At 36.2% G+C, this 25,232-nt stretch overlaps 2 protein-coding genes across 12 annotated transcripts in view; one reads left to right on the forward strand and one right to left on the reverse strand.

Annotated features, from left to right (window-relative positions):
- LOC145228637 (uncharacterized) overlaps positions 1–23,323 on the reverse strand; it is a 39,447-nt gene extending 16,124 nt beyond the window's left edge. For 5 of the 11 annotated variants that reach the window (XM_080093808.1, XM_080093806.1, XM_080093805.1 and 2 more), the window contains exons 1-5: positions 22,642–23,322; positions 20,901–20,986; positions 19,740–19,811; positions 19,254–19,403; positions 18,718–18,862 (exon numbers count right to left, since the gene is read on the reverse strand). In XM_080093808.1, the coding sequence (XP_079949934.1) occupies positions 18,718–18,862; positions 19,254–19,278 (170 nt within the window). In that variant the 5' untranslated portion in view covers positions 19,279–19,403; positions 19,740–19,811; positions 20,901–20,986; positions 22,642–23,322. Of the gene's footprint in view, positions 1–12,232; positions 12,389–12,708; positions 12,998–13,489; positions 13,613–13,671; positions 13,861–14,083; positions 14,864–16,960; positions 17,110–18,717; positions 18,863–19,253; positions 19,404–19,739; positions 19,812–20,900; positions 20,987–22,641 lie in introns of those variants that run through there. The other 6 variants (XM_080093804.1, XM_080093807.1, XR_013860108.1 and 3 more) reach the window with 5 other exon arrangements.
- Positions 3,718–13,288, forward strand: LOC145228603 (angiopoietin-related protein 1-like). The gene is made up of 6 exons (XM_080093722.1): positions 3,718–4,259; positions 6,426–6,526; positions 6,593–6,689; positions 6,752–6,848; positions 12,262–12,390; positions 12,866–13,288. The coding sequence occupies exons 1-6, from the start codon at positions 3,884–3,886 to the stop codon at positions 13,053–13,055; spliced, it is 990 nt and encodes a 329-aa protein (XP_079949848.1). The 5' UTR covers positions 3,718–3,883; the 3' UTR covers positions 13,056–13,288.
- Positions 23,324–25,232: the final 1,909 nt, after the last annotated feature.

The raw sequence follows: 25,232 nt of genomic DNA on the forward strand, positions 1-25,232 counted from the left end.
TAAACCACTATGGGACCGTTTGGCTCTAATTTAAAACCCGGTGCCCTTGAACTAATCAAATAGTATAATGTGGAATAAAGATCCAAAAATAAGTTTCTGTCTACTTTTCAGCGCCTGGTGTAGTCTGTAATATCAACATCCTAAAATGTATTTTGACATCGAAGGCCGCACTTTGTGCCCTAAAAGGCCGCAGGTGGCCTTTTGTCGCAGGTTCCCCAGCCCTGATATAGCCTATGACGTAATAAACAGTTAAAACTGATCTTCACACTGTGCAGCTTAATCTGCGCATCAAGTTTGAAAATAATCTGGGCTTTTGGGGCGTCAATAGATGGTTTATATGTGATATAAACCTATTTCTTTACATCTGTAATTTTTAAACAAAAACCAGCAGGGAATTGGCGGTTGTTGGTGAAATAAGGATCTGCAATGCGGCCGTCGTAGCAAAAAGGTTGTTTAAGTGTATAAAACTTGAATAAAAATCACATGCAGCCCTCGGCATAATTTGCAAACTGCAATGTAGCCCTCAAACCCCACGAGTTTGACACCTCTGCTCTATTGCTCTTAAATGTCATGATTCATGTATTAAACGCGCGTTCAACGTCTCCTTGTTGCCCTGTTGGGAATATACAGTTATGTTGGTTGCTATTAAGTTCACAAGGTCTGTCAGAATGCGTAGCGAGTTGACGTCATCGACGAAGTAGCGTTTTGTGCGTTTGATTTTATACCTGAGGGTTGAATGGAGTAAAGTTGATGACCTCGCAAATCGTGAGAAAAATCTTTATAAGAAGCATGTAGGGACCACTAACTTTTATAAAGTCGAAGACTACCGTAATATTATCAAGTAACATATAAGGGATATTAGTACAAAACATAAGCATAAACATGTTTAAAAATCTATAAAGGGTAAAACTGTGTTCATGACTTATTTGAAAATTAAAATTGACAAGTTTAAATGTGGCGGGCATAGGTTGGTAACCCCTGGACTGTAAAGTAACCAAGTTAAGTTTGTTGATATAAGTGGTGTTACAGAACCATGGGTTATGCTGTAGTGTTGCAGATAAAAGTGTGCGTATAGGCCAGTTTTATCTTGTTTAATCTGTAACACCATCCGGGTTCGGTTATTTTGTCTAAGTTAAGTTTATGCAGCATTATATTGTGCTCTTGGTAGTTTAGAAAAGTTTAAGTAAATGGTTTATCGCGCTGTGTGGGTCCTAATGTTCGCCTTAACCTGGTATCAAGTCCAGCCAACAAAGGTGATATCTCGTAAAAATAATAAGTTAATAACGGCAACAAACTGTCGTTGCACAGATTTGCCACATTTTTAACTTGATCAGTTTATTATAATAATTTGAAGCATAGGTGTACAACCTGCATACCATCCTTATTTTTAACTGTAGTCCTTATTTTGTCTTATTTTCAACAAAAGTATAGTCAGATCCCTGCTACGAGTAAAAGTAAACCTAGACCTGACCTGACTTGTCGTAAGATGCACGAAGTAGTTTATTACGCACAACGAGTTACTGTAACAGATTGTTTCTGGCCAAAATATTGGTATAATGATGTCATTGCTCGTAGAAATGCAAAGATTTGTTCAAAAACATTTGTTTCGTTTCGCATAAAGATTTAATTTTTTGGTTGTCCTTATTTATGGTTTCAAGTCGATGGCAATCCTGCTTATAATTAAGTGTAATCAGAGCAAATATTTCAGTATAATTTATAGATAAAGTTAATTTATGGATTAATTTAAAAATCAATTCAGAATTTTATGCAGAAAGAGACGTTGTTATGTAACAAACCTCATTTTAATTATCAGTTGTAATTTAAGAACATATATCATGCGCACATTAGTGGCCGTCGTTGAAACTGAAGCCTGTAATGTAGCTCTCTAACTGAAGGGTTGTGCACCCTCGCCTTAAAGCTAATCAACGGTAGCTTGATAATAAAAGGTTTTAAATCAATCACATAATATATATAGTAATCTGACAGGTCATCAATTTTCAGTATTGTTTAACAAATTTTACATGAACAATGCAGGACTGTGATTATTTTGTTGTTTCAACATTGTTCAAATTATTGTGAAGTCGTCCGTTGTTGATTCGAGTTTGTGTTATTTTGTTAAGTTTCCTGTTGGCAAGAATTCTAGTTCATGCATAGCATGGTCACAATTTGATAAGTTTTAATGGATAAAATCGCAAGGCTTTAAAAGCGTTTTACCCGGATTACGGAATTAAAAATTTGCCAATCCTTGTTTTTTGGGTTTGTTGCTTTGAAACGTCGCAATGTTTTCGCAACCGAAAATCTTAACGTATAGACTGTTTGATTACGTCAATCGTTTAGTTCGAATTGAGTTTATTTCGCTTAAATGAAAGTAAAAAAATAGCGACACAATTGCACTAAAACAGTCGAATTTTTCAACTTAAATTTCGAGTTGCTTCGTGTGGTAATGCAAATTTTGAAGTTATGTTTGATTTTTCGTTTCCTTTTTTTTGGAAAAAATGTGTAGGAGTTTAATGGATTAATTACATTTCCTACAATACGCATAACAACGTTGAGATGTTTCAAGATCCTGATATAACTGCAATGGAGTTGTTTGTGGCTTAAACCAGTGTACCAAAAATTAATCGGCCTTTCCACCAAACAATACGGCTTGAACCAAATTTTGAGACGAGTCCAATGCAATATTCGTTACAACACTTCGTACTGAAGACATTTGTTCAGCAACAAATAACATCATCATCAGTTAACTCGCCTTGGGAAATCAGGAGAAATGTTGTCAAGCGATATCTCAAGAGAATTGATTGTTGTTTAAAATCACCTTCACGATTGGATTTAGTCACAATGAGCCACTGTTATTAAAAACCAAACAAGTTTAGCAAATAGAACCGATATTAATTTAAAAACTTATTGATGGGTCGCCTAAAAATTTTATGACAAGACCTTAGCGGGCGCCATTTTATTTTTAATGAAGTCCTAATCTTGTTACGCGATATCTTAAGATAATTATCTCAATTATATCAGTTATAATTGATGCACCAATTTGCTTAACAAGTTTAAAGGTTAGATTTAATTTTTTGTGTGTGAAAGCATTTTTATTTTCAGATATTTTAAGAATTAACTGCGTTTGTTAGAGCAGTTTTGTTTACCACGTTCTTACTTTTTCACATTTTGATTTGGTTTGTTCACATAAAATAGCGAAAATTATTTGTCATGCAACAAATGCTGCCTTCGTATTTCCAATTTTGACGTCCACCTTCTATTTTATGATTCTTAGTTTAATTGTGGCATACATTATTTCTCTACTATGGTGGCATCGTTGAAAGCGGGGTATTTTTGACCTAAGAAGGTGAAAGGGTCTGGAAAAAGCATCTGATGCAAAACTTTTTAACGCTTAGCTTCTAAGGTAAAAGCATTTAATAACTGTTGTTGAGTATTTTGAGAAACTTTTGCTTTATCACCTCATTGGTTTGAACTTTGTTTAAGTTTTAGTACAGGTTTATAAATTACTTGTAGCATTAGCCCAAAAGGGTATTAACACTAAAGTTCAAGGAATTCCTTTAATTCGTGCCAAGTCTGATACTAAACTTTAGGAAACGAATCGATATTTTGAGGTTACAAATCGGGTTCAACCATAAATGGCGTCATGTTACTTTATAAACCTACAAATTTAAGAAATATATTCATTTCGGAGCCAAACGCCTGTCCAACTAAACAAGTTTTATCACAATAATTTTGAAACATTTTATTAAAACTTGCAAACTTTGCTTGGTAAAACCATTTTTCGGAGCCACAGAATGAAATATTCAGTTGTTTTGAATGTTGAACACAAACAAATACCTTCTAAAATTTGTTATTTCTTGGCAGAAGATAAAATAATTTTTAAAACATGTTGTTACAACTGACAGCGGTTTTGCTGTATTATATGTCACTGGTCAGCGGACAGCAGCATTGCAGTTACGTCACCGTTGCAACATGTGGTGATGACGTCACTGTCACACCTGTAAACCTGATTATTGGGATGGGTGAAAAGGGGGACACTGGGTTACCAGGCAAAATGGGTCCGGGGGGATTCACCGGAAACAACGGGGTTATCGGACCCATAGGTCCCAAAGGAGACCCTGGAATGCCTGGTGTGTGCCGAAGGGGAGAGGCAGGCAGACAAGGTTCGGTGGGTCCTAAAGGCGATAAGGGCGACAAGGGAGAGGATTTAAATTTGGAAGACTTCAACACAGATTTGCACGAAATAAGAGAAAGTCTTCGAGGTACATTTGTTTTTCTGCAAACTGAAAGTTAAAAACGCAATTTATAAAACGAAATTTCAATTTGTGGCTTTGTTTTAACAAAATAACACAAACAAAACCACCCAATAACCACTCAGACAGTTGGCGATTAAAATAACTTTCACATGTTTTTGTTAAAAGCTTGTGAACAAAACTTGCAGTTCTACACACAGCAAACTTTCAAAAGGGGGTTGCAGTGCACGAAGTACAACAGAAAACCCTTCCACCAGAACGAACCACAGTATCAAAAACTGTTGCAGTTGCACTGAATGCAAAAAAAGTGAAGGGTCCGTGATCCGTGAAGGGATTTTTACCGGGCCGCATAAAACTTGCTCATGGTTCACATTGAACAAAAGTTGTAATAACAGTAATTAATTTTTCACTTGAACATTTGTGGTTTTTAAAAGCCGGTCCGTGACAAAAATTGAAGTTTTAAACCTTTAAACCGGAGTGCAAAACAGGTTGCCGACCCCTGCACTAAACGATAAAAAAAATAATTATTTTGAAGAAAAAAAGTTTTAAAGCAAAAAATAAACTTTCAGCATGGATGGCAGTACGGCACGGTATGGCACGTGTGTCGTTTACCCTACCACGTACCTCGTTACGTAGAGCATACCGTACCAATTGTCAAAAATCAAAGCGATACCGTACCACCGTACCGTACCAAATGTCAAAAATCAAAGCGAACCGTACCACTGTACCGTACTTGAGGTACGGTACGCAAAATCGTACCGTATACGGTATACCTTCAAATAAACCAATCGGGATTAGGTTGGATACATTTTATGTCAATATGACATGCATTTAAGGGAGAAGTGTGTAAACTCTAAACAAGCTGCCCCACTACAACCAGCTTATTCGAAATGAAAGGTTGATGTGTTTTCTACGATGGGTTCGTGCAGCGACGGTGTGTAATTTTCAACAGCATGTTTCTTAAAATCATTGCTGCGAAAGAGACAACAACACTAGCTAGCTTTTTCAACTAACTAGGGACATTTTACAGGGACATTCTGATGAAATCATGTCATCAAAAATTTAAATTCAGGTTTCAGACAATTTTGATATTATCTGCAAATGGTAACGATTCAAAATGAACGTTTAATTAAAATTTAATATGCGTACCAGTACGGTGGTACGGTACGTTTTTCGTACGGTGGTACGCTCTAGTGAAGGGCCATACCACGTACCGCACCCGTACCTCATCTTTCGTTGCGTACCGTAGCCTACCTACTGTACTTTTTGATGAAATTTGCTGCGTACCGTATCGTATCGTACATAAGGTCAGCTACTTGTAATATAGGGTCAGCTACTTGTAATATAGGGTCAGCTACTTGTAATGGCCACTAGTGGCTCCAGCTGATCCATTTTTGTTTGCGCCGTTGCAATTTGAATGTACATACGTAACTGATTACTTACTGCGCGTGAACGAAATAAATAAATAAATGAATATAATACCGTCCTGCCATCCTTGCTTTTAAGACCGAAATTATGTTGGAATGTGAATTAATAAACCACTTGGATTGTCAAGGGTTGTCAACCCTAGAATCCAACATAACAGAGTTTCAATCAGCACACCCGGTGTATTTTTAAGCAGTCACTGGTCGTAAAATTAACGTTGTATAGATTTTACAAGTTTTTGACCTCTAGTACTAATTTTTTGCTAAAAATCCGTTTAATGGTGAGATCATTTTATTTAGTCTTTTTCATCTTTTAAAAACCTTTACCAACACAATCGCTAAACCGTTTGCTTCAATTGCTCCATAAATGTGTTGTCAAAAATAAACATTTAGACGCACGTATTTTCCCGGACATGTCCCTGTGCAGACTGAATCGATGCAGACCAGCGAACACAGCACACTTATCGATAAATCATAGCACGCCAGGCATATTAAAGGCGTTATACCGAATCAGCCGGTATTCCAAGCATTCCCATATGGCAAGACACAGGCTAAAAAAATGTAGCCTGCGGTGAGATTCGAACCCACGACAGAGTCTTTCCGGGACTCGAAAATAACTTTATACCAATACCTATGTAGCATTCATTTTTTAATTAAAACTTCTTATAGCCACACTAATTTCCTTTAATCGTGAATGAAAATTATTAATTTAAATTTGAAAGTAAATTATATGTGGAATTGTACATTTCAGAGATGAAGTGCCGACTTCCAACCAGCTGCGCAACGTCATCAGTGGGTGGTTACCAGATGTTTATCTGTAACAGCAGTGAAGTGGTCTGTGCCGGTTGGACGGTAAATCGAACAATATCTAGAATAGCAACGTGGAATTACAACACTCGTATATTTCCTACATGACAGGTTTTTCAACGACGATTTAACGGAAGTGTGGATTTTAACCGAAACTGGCAGGAATATAAAGATGGATTCGGAAACATGGAAGGAGAATTCTGGCTCGGTGAACAAATAATTTTCTTTAAACGCGTAAATTGAATTTGACGAAAACTTTAAACAACCCAGGTTTGGATAAAATATACGAATTGACAAGTGGACAGAACTGCAAACTGAAAATAAAGATGACAGGTTTTGATGCTGCAACGGCTTACGCACAATACAGGTAAGATTTCTATTAATAAAATAACATGCGTTCGGTTGGAACCCCGTGAAAAAACGAGTTGCAAAAAAATTTATGTTGAAAAATATTACCTTTAAAAACGCAGTAAAAATACAATTTTCCTTCAAAACCTTCTGTCGGTGGAAATATGAGTGCTACATTATCCAGCTTCGCCGCTTCTCCTGAGAGTGGGAAAACGCTGCTCCTCCTAAGCGTGTAAAAAGTGGCACAGCTCCACTTGGCGAAAAAGAGAGTCTCGCCTTATCAAAAAATACACATTGGTTTAGAACAGTGGTTCCCGACCTTTTTTTGATGCGACCCTAATACTTCCCATAATTTTATTTTGTGGTTTCTCGCGACACATGGACATGTTTTTTTACTAATTTGGTTGTATTTTTGTCTCTAAATCAGGAAAGCTTTTCGAAAATTACTGCGCCAGTTTTGAAAAGTTAAAAATCAAACAAATACTATTCGTTTTTTCTTCAAAACATTTCCATTTAGCCCGAAATTTAAAGCTGACTCAAAGCATTATCAGCCAATATGACGTCACAAACCGAAGAAAATTCAGTGTGAAAAACCACTAAATCTGTCGCTATGTTTTATTTGTTTTATTAAAACATAGCGACAGATTTAGTGGTTTTTCACACTGAATTTTCTTCATCTGATTTTATTGACCCTGAATCGTCGCGGTCGTTTTACTTGAAAGGAGATTTCAATAATAAGAAAAGAATTACTACGTCACAAACCGAATTTACCATTATTGCGCCAAGTTGTCTTGAAATTTTTTGGGGACAACAATTCAAAGCAGTTTGTTACATCATAAACAAAATAATATCACGATTATGTGCAAACAATCGCCTTCTTTTGTTGAACAATAGGGCATTACTCGGTAGAGGAGAATTCTATACATTCAACATCAAATTACACTACATTTACCAAATTAAATGATGCAAATACTTCGCAGTTTGGGAAGCGCTATTCGGCCGATAGGAAGTGTGAAAGCGATACAAGTTCAAGGGAAAGCTCGTTACCGTTGTATTTAAAACGTATAACCTGTCACCATGCATAGCCTCAATAAAGTGTCCCCTGTGGCAAATTAAATGCGTAACCTTGCCCTCGAGAAGCACAAACAATCGCCAGTAAACACAATGTATTCAAATGTATACTTTATCTGCTTGTAAGATAAAGTTAGCTGAGTTTCACAAGTTCTTGTAAGCTTATATATTCATACAATCAGTAATGTTGAAAATTTGAAATCGGCCCCGCTGAAGAACCCTGATTTAAAACCGGGGAAAAAATCGCTACGAAACGAAGTCAAAGAGTAGATGCTTTTATTGCCACAAAAAAGGCGACCCAACAGAATTTTCAGGCGACCCAACTTAGGGTCATAGGTTGGTTTAGAACAGGGCTACTCAAATGGCGGACCGCGGAAAAATTAACAAAACGGCCATTGTTTGCGCATAATTTCATTTGTGACATAATAAACTCAATTTTAAATCATTGCCAAAGTAATCTTACAAAACTAGATAAAATGTGTTTGTATGTAGTTGTGCCAATATACTTTCGAAAAGAGTAAATTAACGTTTAGTGTCTGATAAAATCTGACATACAATCGGCTTGAACAAATGTGTTTATGTTGGACTGCGATTAGTTAAAACCAAAATTGGCCAAGACATGCTGCATTTCATTACTTACAGATGTGTCCGGACCTCGTTGATTTTTACCTTTTGTATCTAGACCTCCAACAAAACTAGCTGAGTAGCCCTGGTTTAGAAAGTGCTGAAATGTATTGGCAAAAAGTTTAATACGTTCCAGTATAAAGTTACTAGGTCGGTTCACTCGAAAACTTTTTGTCTTGTGTCGCGCTGGTAAATAGAAAATGACAATGATATATTATGGCTAATAACAACAAACTGTTTTCATACATTCCAATGCTGTAAATCCACTTTTTTATTCAACTTTGAAATTTTAACACTTAACCGTTTTAGTTTAACCCAGGGGTGCACATCCTGCGGCCGTGACCATGTATGTTAAAGTACATGTACTGGCGCCGTGACGTAACTAAAACTATTTTCCTAAATATTTTGCCTTTTAAACTGCTCTAAACAGATTTTGCGACACAGGAAAAAACATTTTCAGCCTACTAACCGAGTGTGCCAGGCTTTTTATCGGCTTATTGTGTGCAAACAATGCGAAAAACAGGCCCCACAACTTCACAATACAGATTATGACGTCATAAACAGTTAGCTCTGTTTAGCCAAACTTATGCACCAAGTTAGAAATGATTAATTTGAGTTTTTCTGGTGCTTTTGAATGATATATATATATATATGAAAGAAACCTAATTCCTTACACCAGTAATTTTAAAACAAAAACAAGTAGGCATTGGCGGCTGTTGATGAAATAAGGACCTGCGCTGCGGGCGTCATAGAGAAAAGGTTGTGTACCCCTGGTTTAACCTCACAAATTAATCCGCTTTTCTGCAATCAGCAATCAAACGCGGCGTCTTATTTCATGGCGGTGTATTTATTCTCGGAAACAAGTCAAAGTTCGGATGAACCACTGCAACTTGTCATAGCTACTAAGTTAGCTAGATGATATTCAACACCGTGCCAAGCAAAACTAACCAAATATCTTCCGCAAAACTTTTGCCTGCAGCACCACAAGCCTTTTTTTCCTTTCGTGAGAACTGTGTCAAAACATGGATGGATTTTGTTAATTCGTTAGCGACAAAGTATTTCTTTTCACATGCGAAATCATTGTTATTTCGCAAAACAATTCTTTGTATAAGACTGTTAAGTTATACCGTCATATAAAGGTGTAAAAAACTTAAATTCAATTTTTTAAAATTCAATTTTTTAGCATGCGATGTTACTGATAAATTTTTCAGTTACTGATAAATTTGACCCTTAACCTTTGTAGATTGACCGGTTTTGAACCCAAAATTTGATAACAGGCCGGCCTTAAAAAAAACACTACAAATGTTTAACAATAAAACGCCTTAGTTTATGATTACCGGGGTTCATGGGCAAAAGTTTCAAAACATTTGATTTGAAAAAGTATACGGCCCGGTAACAAACTTCTCGCGGACTGGCACTAGGCCATGGACCGGCAGTTGCCAACCATTGTTCTAGATCAGGGGTCAACAACCTTTTAGGCAACGCGTGCCAATTTACTTGTTATTCCCATGTGTAAATGACCGCGTGTCAACGTTTTTCCAAATAACAGTGGTTCGTGCAAGCAGATATCAATAATAAAGAGAAAGCAGAGCGTTTTGTACATGTAAGGTTGAATTTTAAGACAATAACATGATAAAAACTGAAAACAAGCAGTTTACCAGTTAAATTGTTACTTCAATATACACACGCAATTCGGTTGGCGTGCCATGAAAAACCGCCTCGCGTGCCAGGGGTCGCCGACTGTTACGCAAATCGTCACATAAAAAGATGATTTTTGCAAAAGGATAATTTTTGTTCTCAACAATAGTATTAATTGAATCTTAAACGTATTAAACGGATAATTTTAAAAAAGCCCAAGGTTTGAAAAGTTTGTCCCAAGATCCCAAGGTTAGCATTGAAATCCCAAGATCTTGGAAAAAATCCCAAGGAGTGGCAGCCCTGCAATAAACCAGTGGTCGGCAACCGCGAGGAGTTAGTTTCCGGGCCTTATAATTTTTCAGGTTAAATGCTATAAAACGTTTTCGTCCATGTATCCCGGGGATGACAAACTAATTTATGCATTTTTATCGCTATATATTTGTAGTTTTGAAGACCGGTCCGCGATAAGATTTTAGTTTCAAAAACGGTCCGCAGTGCAAAAAAGGTTGCCGACCCCTGCAATATACGACTGTATTCTATTAAGAACATTAATTTAGAAGAAAAATTGCGTTAGAGCTTTACCAGTCTCAGGAGGAACTGCGAAATCGGACAAACACGGCGCACCTCGAACAAAATGTTTTTCAACTGTTATTTTGTTTTTACAACTCTAGAACGTTTTCTATTTCGCAAGTAAAAAATCAATGACGCTTTGTAAAGTCATCACTGAACCGACTGGTCTGAAATCAGCCCCTACGAGATGCGGGTGCAGTCGATGCTCCACGTCTGGGCCCAAAACAGTCTAATGGGGTCATAAATATAAAAACTAAAATGAACAGTTACGTGGTTACTTGTATTGTTTCTATGAAGACGCAAAGTGTTGGTGTAGTTCTCCAGTATAGCATTTTGATTCTCTCTTTTAATACAAATACGGGTCAATCTAGTTCTGACTAGTGTGCGAGTAGGGCCCATAAAATGTGTTGTACCAGGATATGTTATTGCTCTCCAGTGCCTTGTCTAACATTTTGAAACAAACAATGAGCACCAAATCTACTTCGTTAATTTTTTTTAACGCATTATAAATTTTACAATTCGCAACTTAAGATACATATTTATAACATGTAGAAATTTAAATTGGTTCGAACCAGAGAGTCGAACCACTTGTTATACGGGTTCAGGTTCGGTTCGGGATCACTGTTCTTGGGGGTTTGAGTCGGTTTGCAGTCGTTTTTGAAACGCCCTGTAGCTCCTATCTCGCGTATTCTTCAGTACAATGTTTGAAATTAACAAAAATGTGATGGAAATTACAAAAAAATATTAAAGTATAGACTGCATTTTTACCGGTTCGGTTCAGGTCCAACGCCGAACAAAATATAAGGTTTAACTCCGGTTCGGGTTTTAGAAAAACGTTTATTACGAATCAGGTTTATTAAATTTAACCGCTCAAACCGGTTCGCGGGTTTGGGTCAATTCCGGTTCGACTTCCTGGTTTAAACTAGATATGTACCTAATATTCGTTTGCCAAATTTATTCACCCATTTTGGAAAAGATTCGAGTTCGGCCGAATAATTTAATTGTTGCGATTTGGCCGAAACCGAATCTTTTACGAACACTCGTAAAAGATTTTAAAGCGTTAAACGTGTCTTTTTCTGCTTAATACCAACGAAAATCTTGTCAATAATTTTTTTTTTCCCATTGCAGACAAAAATCAGTAATTCATTGTCGGGTTGGAAATCATGCTTGAGGCAATGTTAAACCCTACAGAACTAAAATGAAGACAAAACAAAACCACACTGCACAAATTGCCTGATTAAAACTTGTTTTATATCATGCTTTCAATTCAAACGCGTAGCGTACGACTTCTCGTGACGTCAAAAATGATTTGGTTCATTCGTCTGAATTTATTAATTGCCGAATATTCGGTTTCGGCCGAACTGAAATTGCGCCAATTCGGTACATCACCAGTTAAAACCTCGTTTTTTCACAAAACGGTAAAAAACATTAGGCAGAAAAAACCTGAAGGAAAGCGAAATGTGTTTTCTTCAGAGAAAGCGACCCATTATAAACACAAAGAACACCAACAATGTATTTTATTTTCGCAGTTCGTTTGCAATCGACGACGAATCAGACAATTATCGTTTACATGTTTCTGGCTTCAGTGGAACAGCTGGTGACAGTTTGGCAAGTAGCAACGGAAGGCAATTCACCACCAAAGATCGGGATAATGATCTGTAAATACAGTTTGTGTACATAAGTATAAAAATATTTCCGGATAGTCAAATGAACAAGATTATTTTTGTTTCATTGTAAATTTGTTTTATGACGTTATATTGCAAGACAAAAACAATTGTGCAAAATCAATTGCAAAGAAATCATATGAACTACAGGAAACACACAATGATAAAAATTGCAAAATTAATTTTTGACTCAATTTAAAAAAAAACTGGGTAACCAAAAAAAATGATAAAACGACTCACTCGTATGTTTAATAACCGTGTTTAATAAAAAAAATCAAAAAATTCTTAAAAATCAAGTCATTTAGTAGTTACCGTGTGACGTCATAAAATCATCAAAACAGCCTGTGTGATGTCACAACTGATAAAGTGATGGCGCTATTGGTTGAAACACACGATCAAATATTCCACTATGTGTTTGTGTAGTTTGTATCGAGGTTAAGTTTTATTGGAATATTACATTGTGACACAGGTTGAGTGGAGTCAACTGTGCACTTTATTTCGGCGCTGACGGTGGATGGTGGTATAATCATTGTTCCACTTCTAAACTCAACGCTGAATGGGGAAGATCAGGAGGAAACTGGCACAACATGCTCTGGTATCACTGGAAAGGGGGTTGGGAAGCGATTAAAGAATCAACGATGATGTTTAAATGCGAATAAAATCAACATTTCTCTTCCAAAGATGAAAACACGGACTTTTATTAATTTTCCCGTATCAGTGTAAATTATGTAAATACAATTACCCTGTTGAATTGTTTAAATCTCGCTAAATTAAAAATTCGCCTAATTCTACTTCCTAACCGTTAGTGATTAGGATTTATTAAAAAAAATACTAAATTTTTTCTACAAAAGTGATTTCACCCATTTTTAAGTAAACTCATCTAAATGTAAAAATACATGCAGATAAACCGTGGTATTATTACTAACAATTAAAACACGTGTAAAAATGTTTGCATTAAAAACATTAACTTGATTTTGTGAATACAATACACGGCCTAATCAGCACTTGTTAAATTGCATTTGAAGATTTTTTTTGGAAAGAAAACACAGATTAAGCAGAAGTTAACGAACTTCAGTTCAAAATTTCAACTTACCGCACACAAATGACGTAGCTCTGGGAAAGTTAGAAATCGCAATGGAAACCAAAGTTAACCCACCAAGTGTTCGACAATTGTAAACCACGTCACAAAACTGTAGAGTCACCTATATCGGTTGCCCTGGTAAAAAAGAAAAGTTGAGTCACGTTGTTGCCATGGTTACGAAAGTTGAAACCCACTTTGTCACTCTTTCGTCATGGAAACAAATGCAAAGCATCATTTGCTTCTCACACCGTTGCCATGGTAACTCCCTTTGAATCGTGCCGTGGAAGATCGGAAAACATCGGATTGCTTCGGAAAATAGGAATAAATTTGTCAGGTGACAAAAGTATTTGCCAGTAGTTTTTAACCGGGGAGGAATTCTAAAACTTGAGGGAAGGAATTACTTTCATTTGTTGATGTGGTTTGGTAATATTATAATCCACTTAACTTGCTTGAAGCTGAATAAATTATTAAACTATAATAAACTTCTGCGATTTTGTTACTAACGCTGATTTTCCGTAACTGTTTGTTTTAAGGAATTTTATTCTAATAAATTGTAAACTTAACTTTATCTAAACTCTGCCTTCAGGGAAGGGGACCCATAATTACCTCTTGAGCCTGTTCAATCGCTGGAATCTTTCATTAAAAAATGTCGAATCAATTTCACTGCGTCGTCTGGCAGAATTTTATCTCCTTTAGGCCACTCGATGTTTGCAAAGATAAAAAACAAATGTACAACAATAAATGACAAGTGAAACATTTTGACCAATTTATAAAAACGATTAACTAAGACCAACCAATTATAAGCTGGCGACGTCAGAATCATGACCTGTTCTTTCAACTTAGGCCAAGCATAAATCAAGTGGATTTTCGGTTGCATGACCAAAGCGGGTTTAAGTGAAACAAACACGTTTTGTTTTATGCGACTAATCAGTCGCCTACCAACAGAAAGTCGAATCACAAGCACCAATTCTTGCCTCGTATGCTGCACATGTCAGCTAAACAGCAGGGGATCGCCAGTTTGATCATCAGCCAGCAACTACGAAGATATTCGTTACTGTGGTCAGCCATTAGCCGTTTTGTAGACCAGCAATACAGTATTGTACAAATCACAGCACACCAGGTCTGCAAAATACTAACATGAATGACTTTCAGCAGGCAAACCACTAAGCTTGCGTAGCTTAGATGGTGATAGGCCAGGTTATACACCAACGAAAGCCAATTTGATCGAAGGCAATTTGGGGAAACGTCACACCAAAAAACTGTGCACTTTGTCAAATTAATCAGAGTCTTCAAACGTACAGAGTCTGTCTGTTTATCTGCTGGGGTCGCTTGTTGTGCAGCAGGACTTCCAGGCGGCGAACCAACCACTTCAACCATCTTGGAAATCTACACAAATGTAAATAAACTTAAATAAAAACACTAGAAGGGTGGCTTAGCACATTTTGTCATTGCCTATACACTATAACCTATTTTAAAACATTCATATATTTCCTTTGCTTATTATATATTGGGTCCCACATTATCCAGCGTCTTTTATAACCTTAGTTGTTTCTGCAGGCAGAAACTCATGGGTCCCCACACATGCAAAGTTAAAAATAATGCATTTCAAGAGATAACCATGAGAAAGTCGGGTGTTGTAAGGTAAAACACAGTGATTAGCACTGGGCTTAAATAATAATACTATGAAACCACAATAATTCAATCAATAGTACTACAAAATTTGAGCCCAATCCGCCAATGTTTAAAGGTTTGAACACTAGAAGTGTTTTGAGCAACAACCATTAATGCTTCCGACTACATAGGGCTGTTAACAACCCCCTAACTGCCATGCCACAAAAACGTCCAACAAGCAACCCACAAACACAAGTAACACAACTGGTTGCCCTTGTAACACTATTGGGCCACAGAAATCTTTCGTTTGTGGTGCCCAATAACATACAAATACGTTTTACACTTTGGGGGCTAGTTGGGTGAATGTTGGGGCTACAGGGTTGAACACAACAATCAACACCTATAAATGGCCTCTTCTTCAAGCTATCCAAATTATAGCCCATTCCGACACTGTTTAAAACCTCACCCATTTTAAGGGGTTAACAGGGTAAATACTGGGGTTATCAACACAAACAAAGTGGGAAGCACATCTACATAACTATCTTTACCATCTGTGTAAGTTTCATCCGAATCCATTAAACATTTGATGGCAAAACGAGTCGGACAACTTTGCGGGGTAAAAAAACATTTTAGGGGGCTAGCGGGGTAAGTAGTGGGTTTATCAACACAAACAAAGTGGGATGCACATCCACATAACTATATCTACCATCTGTGCAAATTTCACCCCAATCCATCATACATTTGATGGAAAAAAGAGTCGGACAAACTATGGGTGAAAAAAAAAAACATTTTAGGGGGCTAGCGGGATAAATAGTGGGGTTATCATCACAAACCAAGTGGGATGCACATCTACATAACTATATCTACAATCTGTGCAAATTTCACCCAAATCCATTAAACATTTGATGGAAAAACGAGTCGGACAAACTTTGGGTGAAAAAAACATTTTAGGGGGCTAGCGGGGTAAATAGTGGGGTTATCAACACAAACAAAGTGGGATGCACATCTACATAACTGTACCTACCATCTGTGTAAGTTTCATCTAAATTCATTAAACATTTGATGGCAAAACGAGTCAGACAAACTTTGGGGTAAAAGGGGGCTAGCGGGGTAAATACTGGGGTTATCAACAAAAACAAAGTGGGATGCACATCTACATAACTATATCTACCACCTGTGTAAATTTCATCGAAATCCATCAAACATTTCATGGAAAAACGAGTCGGACAAACTTTGAGGAGAAAAAAAAGAAGAAAAAAAAACAAAAAAACAATTTGAGTAAAATCAATATGTGTCCCCTTCAGGGAAGGGGACCCATAATTAACGAAAGTAACTCCAATAAAATATCTGGTGTTAAGCTATTGGAATTATCAAATTCTTCTATTGGAATTATCAAATTCAGATGTGCATGACAATGCTGAAACTCATTATCTTGCACATTTCAGAGTAATTTAAGATACAGTACATGGGTCTATGTCTCTTTCAAGTCCTGAAAAAAAATCAGTGGCTTATAGTAAATTGGAGGCCAAAGCATTAAGTGAACAAAAACAAAAAGCACATAAACATCTTACACCAAATGTTTTCAAAGATGTTTTATGTACCAACTACTGCTTCAATGTGTCGTTGATCATTGAATAAAATGTTGTCCGGAATCCATGTAGCAACCACATGAATTTATACATCTATCATATACAGGATAAGAATCCATATTTTATCACAGGTTTGCAACAACATGCTCAAGACCCTACATTAATATGTTTGTGTGTTGCAATTACATTTATTTACCTCAATTTTATTCAAAGCTGTCATTTCCTAAATCATTTTACACTCACTTGCCTTATTACCTATAAAACACAAATGAGAAAATCCTACCTCAGCAAAAACCAGTCCATGGATGTTTTGTTTCTTCTGAATTTGTCAATTGGGTTGTAACATAGACTTTGTGGTTTGATATTAATCTCTTCATGATCTACTCCACTCTTTTCCAGCAAAGCATCAAAGGATCGAAGTAGATGGAAAACCTGAGCTTGTAGCAAATATAACAACAATACCTTCTTTTATCAATCTGTTACATGACTCAAGTGGATATAAACGGGCCCTTTATGTCACTAACACGATAAGCATAAAAATGTTTGGTTCTGTGAGGTCAAACACAGAGATTAACATATTTTAGGTAGTTTGCATAACAGCATTAGACAATGTTTTGGGGGATACATTTTAAAGTTAACAGTTGGGGTCAATGGGGTAAAACTCGACAATTGCTAAATTACTGTCAGGAATTCCCAGAAAAGTACCATATTACTAGCCTTAGTGTACAACAGTATTTTAAATCATAACGACTTTACAACATATGTGGACCTGCAGTTTACTCATCTGTGCAGTTAGCCAAACCGACAATGTTCATATTTATGCCTTCCAACGTAGTAAATTTCATGATTACTTTTCAACTTAGGTCAACAAAACTGAAAGCATAATTGTCACATCCCCTCAATGTGGACTAAACCTCGCCCCTGGATACGTCAATAATTTTTTCTCCCAAATGTTTACTTGCAACCAGAATATGAAAATGGCTGAAAATTCTTTGACTAATAATACAGTTTATGATCTTTTCGGGCATTAACTATCCATTAGAGTTTTTGTTAATGAAATCTAGTGAAATCTATAATCCTAATTTAATGAAACAGAATTTATGTATATCTGACACATCCATAAACCGATAACAAATCCACAATATAGCAAGTGAGAAAATATGTAAAAAATTACTTGCCTAAAATTGAATCAGTCAAGTCCATCCTGATGACTTTTCTCAGATAAATTCTGTATGTGTTTGATAACCAAGCCGACCATCAGAGTAACAAAACAGTTGTAACAAACATTCACATCTCTCCATCAGTTTCTCAACACATCCCTCCAATACTAGTTTCAATTTTAATCAAACTCTAAAATTAAACATAATTAAAGATAACTTTACTGTGTGTTATAAAACACTAAAATAGATTCCAATACAGTGTTTTTTAAATTTGTTGTTTAAGACTTTGAATATTATTATGCTCAAATATTGGAACCCAGAAGTTTCATTTAATTTGACCAATCTGATTGGCATTAAGCATACCAGTTTGCAGAAATTTATTTTTCCCTGTACCCGCTGTATTATTTCGGACACAATATGTCATTCATGGGGCTCTATCGCTTAACAATGGGTACAACAACTTGTGTTTTGTATAGATTATTACATCACAATGATTAAATTGTGACATGAGGTATTATGTTGAACTGCAAAACATAAGCAATGGTTGAGAACTAGAATAAAAACATATCATTTTTTGGTAATAAATTAAAACGCTGATAAATTAAATTTATAGCGACCCCAGAAAAAGTTTAGGCTACCCCACTTGGGGTCACGACCTACAGGTCAAAGACCACTGACACACAGAATAAGAATCAATATTTCATCACATATTTGCAACATTATGCTCAAGACCTAACATGAATGTGTTTGTGTGTTGCAATTACATTTATTAACCCAGATCGGCAATTTGTACCTCAGTTTTGATGGAAGCTGTCATTTCCTAATACATTTTACTCTTACTTGTCTTATTACCTATCACACACAAATGAGAAAATCCTACCTCAGCAAAAACCAGTCCATAGATGTTTTGTTTCTTCTGAATTTGCGAATTGGGTTGTAACATTGACTTGTTCGTTTGATATTAATCTCTTCATGATCTACTCCACTCTTTTCCAGCAAAGCATCAAAGGAAGTAGATGGAAAACCTAAGCATTGCAACAAATATAATAATAAAACTTTTTATCAATCTTTTATGTGACTCAAGTAGATATAAACAGGTGTAAAAGATAAGGCTTTTATAGCACTGATGATAGCAAGAGGATTTTGTTTCTCTTATTTCCGACCAATAGCCTTTACCATGCGCCAAATGCAAACAAGAGTTTGAGGTTGATGCACAGACAAAAATACATTATAAGGCATAAAGTGGGTTCATGTGGGCTGAAGCAACAACAATATGGCATTGGCTGGACATTATTTCACTAATGATGTAGTTTCTGAGTGTCTAATTTTTCAGGCTTTTTGTTTCAATTAACCAAAATAAGTAAATATCCTTTAAAGTTTATAGAGTATATCTATATAAGCAAAAAAATTGCCAACCTAAAACAGAATCAGTCGAGTCCATCCTGATGACTTTTCTCCCATAAATTCTGTATGTGTTTGATAACCAAGCTGACCATCAGAGTAACAAACCCGTTGTAACAAACATTCACATCTCTCCATCTATTTCTAAACACATCCCTCCAAATTCTAAAATTGAACAAAATTAAGCTTTACTGCATGTTTTAAAACACCAAAATAGATTCTAATACAGTGTTTTTTAACCTTGTTGAGCTTGCAGACCAATAACATTCTTAACCAAGTTTTACAGGCCTGTGATTGTATAAAATCTAAAATCTTTATTGTTTTGTTTTTACTGTTTTAACTCTTTATTCATAATATCTGCCGTGTGAAATTGTAAATATTCCATCTGAAACTTCAAAAATCATCAAAAAACCTGATGCACCAGCGGTTGAGAAACATTATCTCATGGAGCTTCATGACCGTTATGTTTCACAACCCCTAAAATAATTAATCAATATTAACCTTTTTTGCAGTCCGTCCACTGATTTGTTTATTGTTGTTATAGTGGTAACATCCACTGATTCTCAGCTTCCTCTATAAAAAAACATGGTGATGAAGAAACTGATATTTTGTATTGACAAGTGGTATAACATTCAGGTGAAGTTAATCCAAATGGGCCAGGGATGCCCAAAGTCAGGCAGTGATCTAAGAACTGACCAAATAAGCAAATTTTTCACCTGTTTAATAATGTAACTTGGTAATATGGTTTTGCAAGGTAAAGAAGGCATTATCAGAGAAGCAAAGATTCAATATGACAAATATTAATATATGAGTTACAGTTGTTCTTTACAAGCTTGCTAGAAAGCCAGGATGAATTTTTAACCTTTCAATTTAAATGCTTAACTATAAGTTGGAGTTGCACAAAATGTGGCAGTACAGCAGCTTCTCCCATAAATAAAAGTTTATGCAGCCAAAGCATCTTTTAAAATGTACATACTGGTGACTGTGATATAAATATAATGAACCATGTATTGATACAATTGCCTTTGTGGCTTTTGGCCATATTTTATAATAAAGTATAAAAGCACACCCGATTATAAGGCACACTGTCAATAAATTGCTTTGATTAGTTTTGTGTTCATACATAAGGTGCAACGTATTTTAAGGAGTATGGGTTACCGTATAAAGCCGGTGGATTATTTACGTAATAATAGTATCGGTACCAGAATGTAGGCAATAAAGCACTACTAGATCCATACATTAGGCGCACGATCAACTTATGAGGAAAAAAAGGATTTCAATTGCGCCTTATGGTCCGTATAATACAGTAACAGATTTCAGGGTCTCAAATATATATATACATATGCCTGGAAGATGTATGAGTCTAGCTGCTAGACAGTTTGTATGCATGTTGTTTAAAAGCAATCCACAGTCTTAACATGTTACAATGTATGGTGATGTGACACACATTTAGAAGCAAGTGGTTAACTATGGATGCGATTGGACACCAGTCTCTACTTTTATGCACCAGTGAATGAGATATTGGGAGATTTCCTTAAAACTGTAATTTATTCCATAATATCCAATCGTTACATCGTTACACTGGTGGCCTTGTTGAAATATGGACCTGTGATGTGGGCATATATAGCCTAAAGGTTGTGCCCTCCTGCTCTATCTACATACCTGCACATGTAGGAGAAACATTGTGTTGTTGCAATTCCATGGACATACTTTGTGGTTTGCATTGATGAAACATTTTGTCGAGAAATCTGTGTTATAGAAAGAGATGTATATGCGAATGAGTGACAGAGATTTTACAAATGTTTGAATGATAAGAAGTGGAATATGACAATAAATTCTGTCTCTGAATATAAGCAACATCTTTCATTGTAATACAAAATAACCGAAAACCTTGCAACTCAAAATCCTCCAACAAGAAAATAGCCCTATCGAATGGGTAAATATCTAATGGGTAAGCCTCTCCCATTTTTGTCATGTTTTGTCATGCTAACACAGCAAACAATGTATTGACGAACCAATACATAAGAAACATCATTCTTTAATCAGCTATTGTCTCACAGCCAATAAATTGTTTGCATTCATTACAATTGTAAAACAGCCTAAAGCAGTTTTGGAATTCAAACAATTGCAAAATGGTTTATAGCAAACTAATGTTGTTGCAAAGAGAAACAGGCATTTCTTTTTTGTGATATTCAAAGTGGTGTTATTACACACAAACAAGCAATCATTTTCATTTGTAATAGTAGCAGAAGACCCTGGTAGTAAAAAAGCTTTATGTGAAGCCCATAAACTATTAGCCTTATCATAGTCTGACCAAATTTAGGTACAAGAAAGTTGTTTATTTTTTTTGTAACGTTATAGAAAGTAATATATCTCAAAATATTTCAAAGTTAGCACCTATGACTTTAGGCCAATGTATATTTTACATTTTCTCAAACAATAAATCTTAACCGAACTGATAAAAATGCAGTCCTTATTTTTGTGATGGCCACAATATAAATAAAAAACATACTGATATAATCACATGAGATAGCAGCTATATACGGTGTGCCCAAAATGACAAATTTGTCACATTTGACTTTGGTTTGATGCAAATACGGTTTTTAACTTAATGCAACTACCACTCAGTGAGAAATGGCAATAACATCCTCATCTCAGATTTTTAGCGAAATGAATTTTTCACTTTAACCCTGTTATGTCACAATTGACTATAAGATAAGCCAATACGAAGGTTACAAAAGCTCACAGTAAAATAAAGTATATATATATGTGTTTATGTGCCAACAACATTGTCAATACCAAGCTAGGAAACCATCAGCAGTTTTAACACCCGGGTCCACAGTCCCTTACCAAGAGCTTAAAGTCTTTCTAGTATCCTTTTAAGTATCAGACTGTGTCACTCATTATGTACAAATCAAAGCAAAGAAGTATATATATATTGCTGAATGTTCTTTATTTGAAGTAACAAATGCAATTTTTCATTGGAAATGGCAACATCAATCCAAGTTTTGCGAAAGTAAATATTCCGCCTAATGAACTGCAAGTCCTATGTAATGAACCAAAGATAACCTCAACAGGCCCATTATCATCAAAAAAATTTAAATGTATAAGAACCAACCTACATATATAAGTTGTGGGATTTGAGCAGCAACATACCACCTGGCTACTTCAAAGTTCGTGACACAACCCTGGGACGAAATATAAAAAAAACTAGATGCCAATGACCAACAAAATAACAAACCAAATATTTCAACTGAAGTGAACTAGGCAATCTCTTGTCACCAGCTGTACTGATGAGACCTTTTGGTCAAAACTTAAGGTTGCACTTTTACACAGGTAAGTAGAAAATTATGAACATAACTTTTTTTGAAACAGTTAAAATCTAACATGGTAAATTGGTTACCTCAAAACAGTGTCAGAAAGTTGAGATGGCTTCACATAAGTAATAAATCCATATGTGCAAACAGAACCATTTGGCTTAATCCACGATTTATTTGACAAAGTAGGGTTGTTGCAATATATATTACGATCAGTTAAAAATTAAAACCAACCTACTTTTTTGTTTAATGGGTAGCTGTGGAAAAAACAAAATAAGTAACAATTATTTAATACAAACAAACAAACAAACAAGGCAAATGAATCATTTTGTTTCACATCATTTTCGTTGTTTACCTAACTTAATGTGCCTTCAATATCCAACTATTGCAAAATGTAACTGGTATTTTGACACAATACGAACACCATAAAAACAATCACACAGTAACAAATACAGCACCACCCGTTTTCAGAAATACAGTTTATTGAACCAGTCGGAACCGATGCGGATAAATTCGTCTTCAAGTTTATTGTTGGCGAATAATGACCATCATCATTGCGCCGAAATCGAAAATGAAAAAACAAACGAAAATTTTACGCATGACTGCGTGCTGTTTCACGGGTAATCCACGGGTAATCCCCACATTTTGCCGCGCAAATAAAATAAACTTGCACAGATAATTGTCTTTCTGTGATATCATAATAGGGCAAACAAATAATGCTTTATACTTCAAAAATCAGCGCAAAAATTGCGTACATCAAAAAGTAGTAGGCGATTTATTTTCGTAAAAAAATATTTTCTAATTTGAATTCGAACGCAACCGTCGACGATGCGCGCTCAAACCGAAAACGTTTTGCAACGTTTTTTCACCATGAAGTTTTTGTTATGCGTTGGGTGCTCGACGTTACGCGTGGTAAGTTTTGTTTAATTTGTTTTTTGTTTTAAAGTAAACAGAAATATTAAACTATTTCTAAAGATTAAAAAATGCAATACCTAAAGTAATAATGGTATTAAAAATCTGAAATGCATCTATTTATGTGTTTGTTTGTTTGCAGATTTTTGTATATCTGCGAAGTGTCCATCTTGCATTCATTCATCGTCAATCAACCAACATCTCTCAACTTCAAATATTTAATTGTATGTAAACATATGAGTCTGTCGTGGGTCAACTGGGTTTGCGGAACTGATAGGCCTAACTTAGGTTAACTGGCGCTAGGGTGAGTGACCTATTCTTTGCCGAGGTTGACTCGTGTAGGAAGTCTTCCTCGGTGGTCAAAGAAGGGTCCAAGTCTGTAGGAGTGCTACTATGTCAGAGAGTTGGCGCTAGGGTTACAACTAGAGTAGCGCTCGTTAACTAAGGTTAGGTTAGGTTAGGTAACATAGGTGGGGTACGTTTGGGATTGGCGCGCCACATAGGGACTTAGCTTAGATCGTTTTTTAGCTAGGTGTGGCGCGTTGCTAAATGGCTTTAGCTAAACTAAGGTGCGCATAGAAACACGGACTGGGCATGGCCTCCATCGCATGCGCTGGCCGCGGTGCAGGCGGGACCGAGTACCGGACACAGTTACTCTCAATGAAGGCTTTGGCTCGAAAGCCTGAGGGGGCCGACATAGCATTTCGCCAGAAAAGTCCCGTGAGCCACCCTGATAGGGCGCAAACTGTTGTTAAATTTTCCCATCCCTGCCTTTGCGTAATTCATTTGGGTCCTTGAAAGGGGGGTCTCGCAGGGCAGAGAACAGTGATCTCATGTTGTTATACGCTGTAATCATCACTGGACTCTTTAACAAAAACTTCTGCGCCTATATTAACTGTAAAGATAGGGTTATTGTGGATTTGTTTTTGGGTTTTGACCAGCATTTGTTGTTCTTGCTTGTATTTCTGTTACACTTTTCTTTCTGTTGAAAGGAAATTTGTACTAGATATAAAGCAAGGATATAACTCACTTGTTCGTTTTAGTATCTAGTAGCCAAAAAATGCGCCTAAAAATGCCCCATATTCCACTTGTGCTGGTCAAGCCTGTTTTTTGTGTGGATTTAGATTAACTTACTTATTAGTTCAGTTCCGTAACCTACTTGGCCAGGCCACCTAGTCATAATGGGGCAATGACTGCTTGGGTGGTTTTAAAACAGGACAGATTCACTTTTTACCTTTATAGGCTATTTTGCGACGTTCGTATGCAGGACAGTTAGTTAAGGCAAGCTTGTATTGTGTTTTTTACGTCGGCCGTGCAGGGACGGTGGTGGTTCAAACGTTTTTTCAGACTTTCCTACTGATGATGCCTGAATTTCTTGATTGAGGCTGGTTATGAACCAAGAGCAACTACCATCAATATTATTGTGACTTAAATTTTGCTTGCGTTTTCCCTCTTTCATCAACAAAAATGTGTGTAGAGTTTATTTTAACTATCCTTTATTTCTTTTTAAGTAGACCAGTTCTTGGGGGGTGTTGTGCCTTTTTACATCAGCCGACAGATTCTTTAAATATCATTACAGTATTGTGTTTATTTATACGTCGCTCTAACCACCTGAACCACCATCGTCAAGTGCTCAGAAAGTAGTAAAAAGTCAGAATTGAGACTTCAGTCTGTACGTTCTCAACTATTGTTTACTTCATTCCAGGTGTGTACTACTTGTGTTCAATACTTTGCTATCAAATGTCAAAACATTTTTGTTTTATCT

Source organism: Phallusia mammillata, chromosome 5, assembly GCF_965637545.1.
Source record: "Phallusia mammillata chromosome 5, kaPhaMamm4.hap1.1, whole genome shotgun sequence".
Taxonomy (NCBI): Eukaryota; Metazoa; Chordata; class Ascidiacea; order Phlebobranchia; family Ascidiidae; genus Phallusia; species Phallusia mammillata.

Coding starts and splice junctions, on each gene's coding strand:
- LOC145228603 (XM_080093722.1), top strand. CDS start 3,884: ATGTTGTTACAACTGACAGCGGTTTTGCTGTATTATATGTCACTGGTC. Junction 4,260..6,425: donor AATAAGAGAAAGTCTTCGAG/GTACATTTGTTT, acceptor TGTACATTTCAG/AGATGAAGTGCCGACTTCCA. Junction 6,690..6,751: donor GGAAGGAGAATTCTGGCTCG/GTGAACAAATAA, acceptor TAAACAACCCAG/GTTTGGATAAAATATACGAA.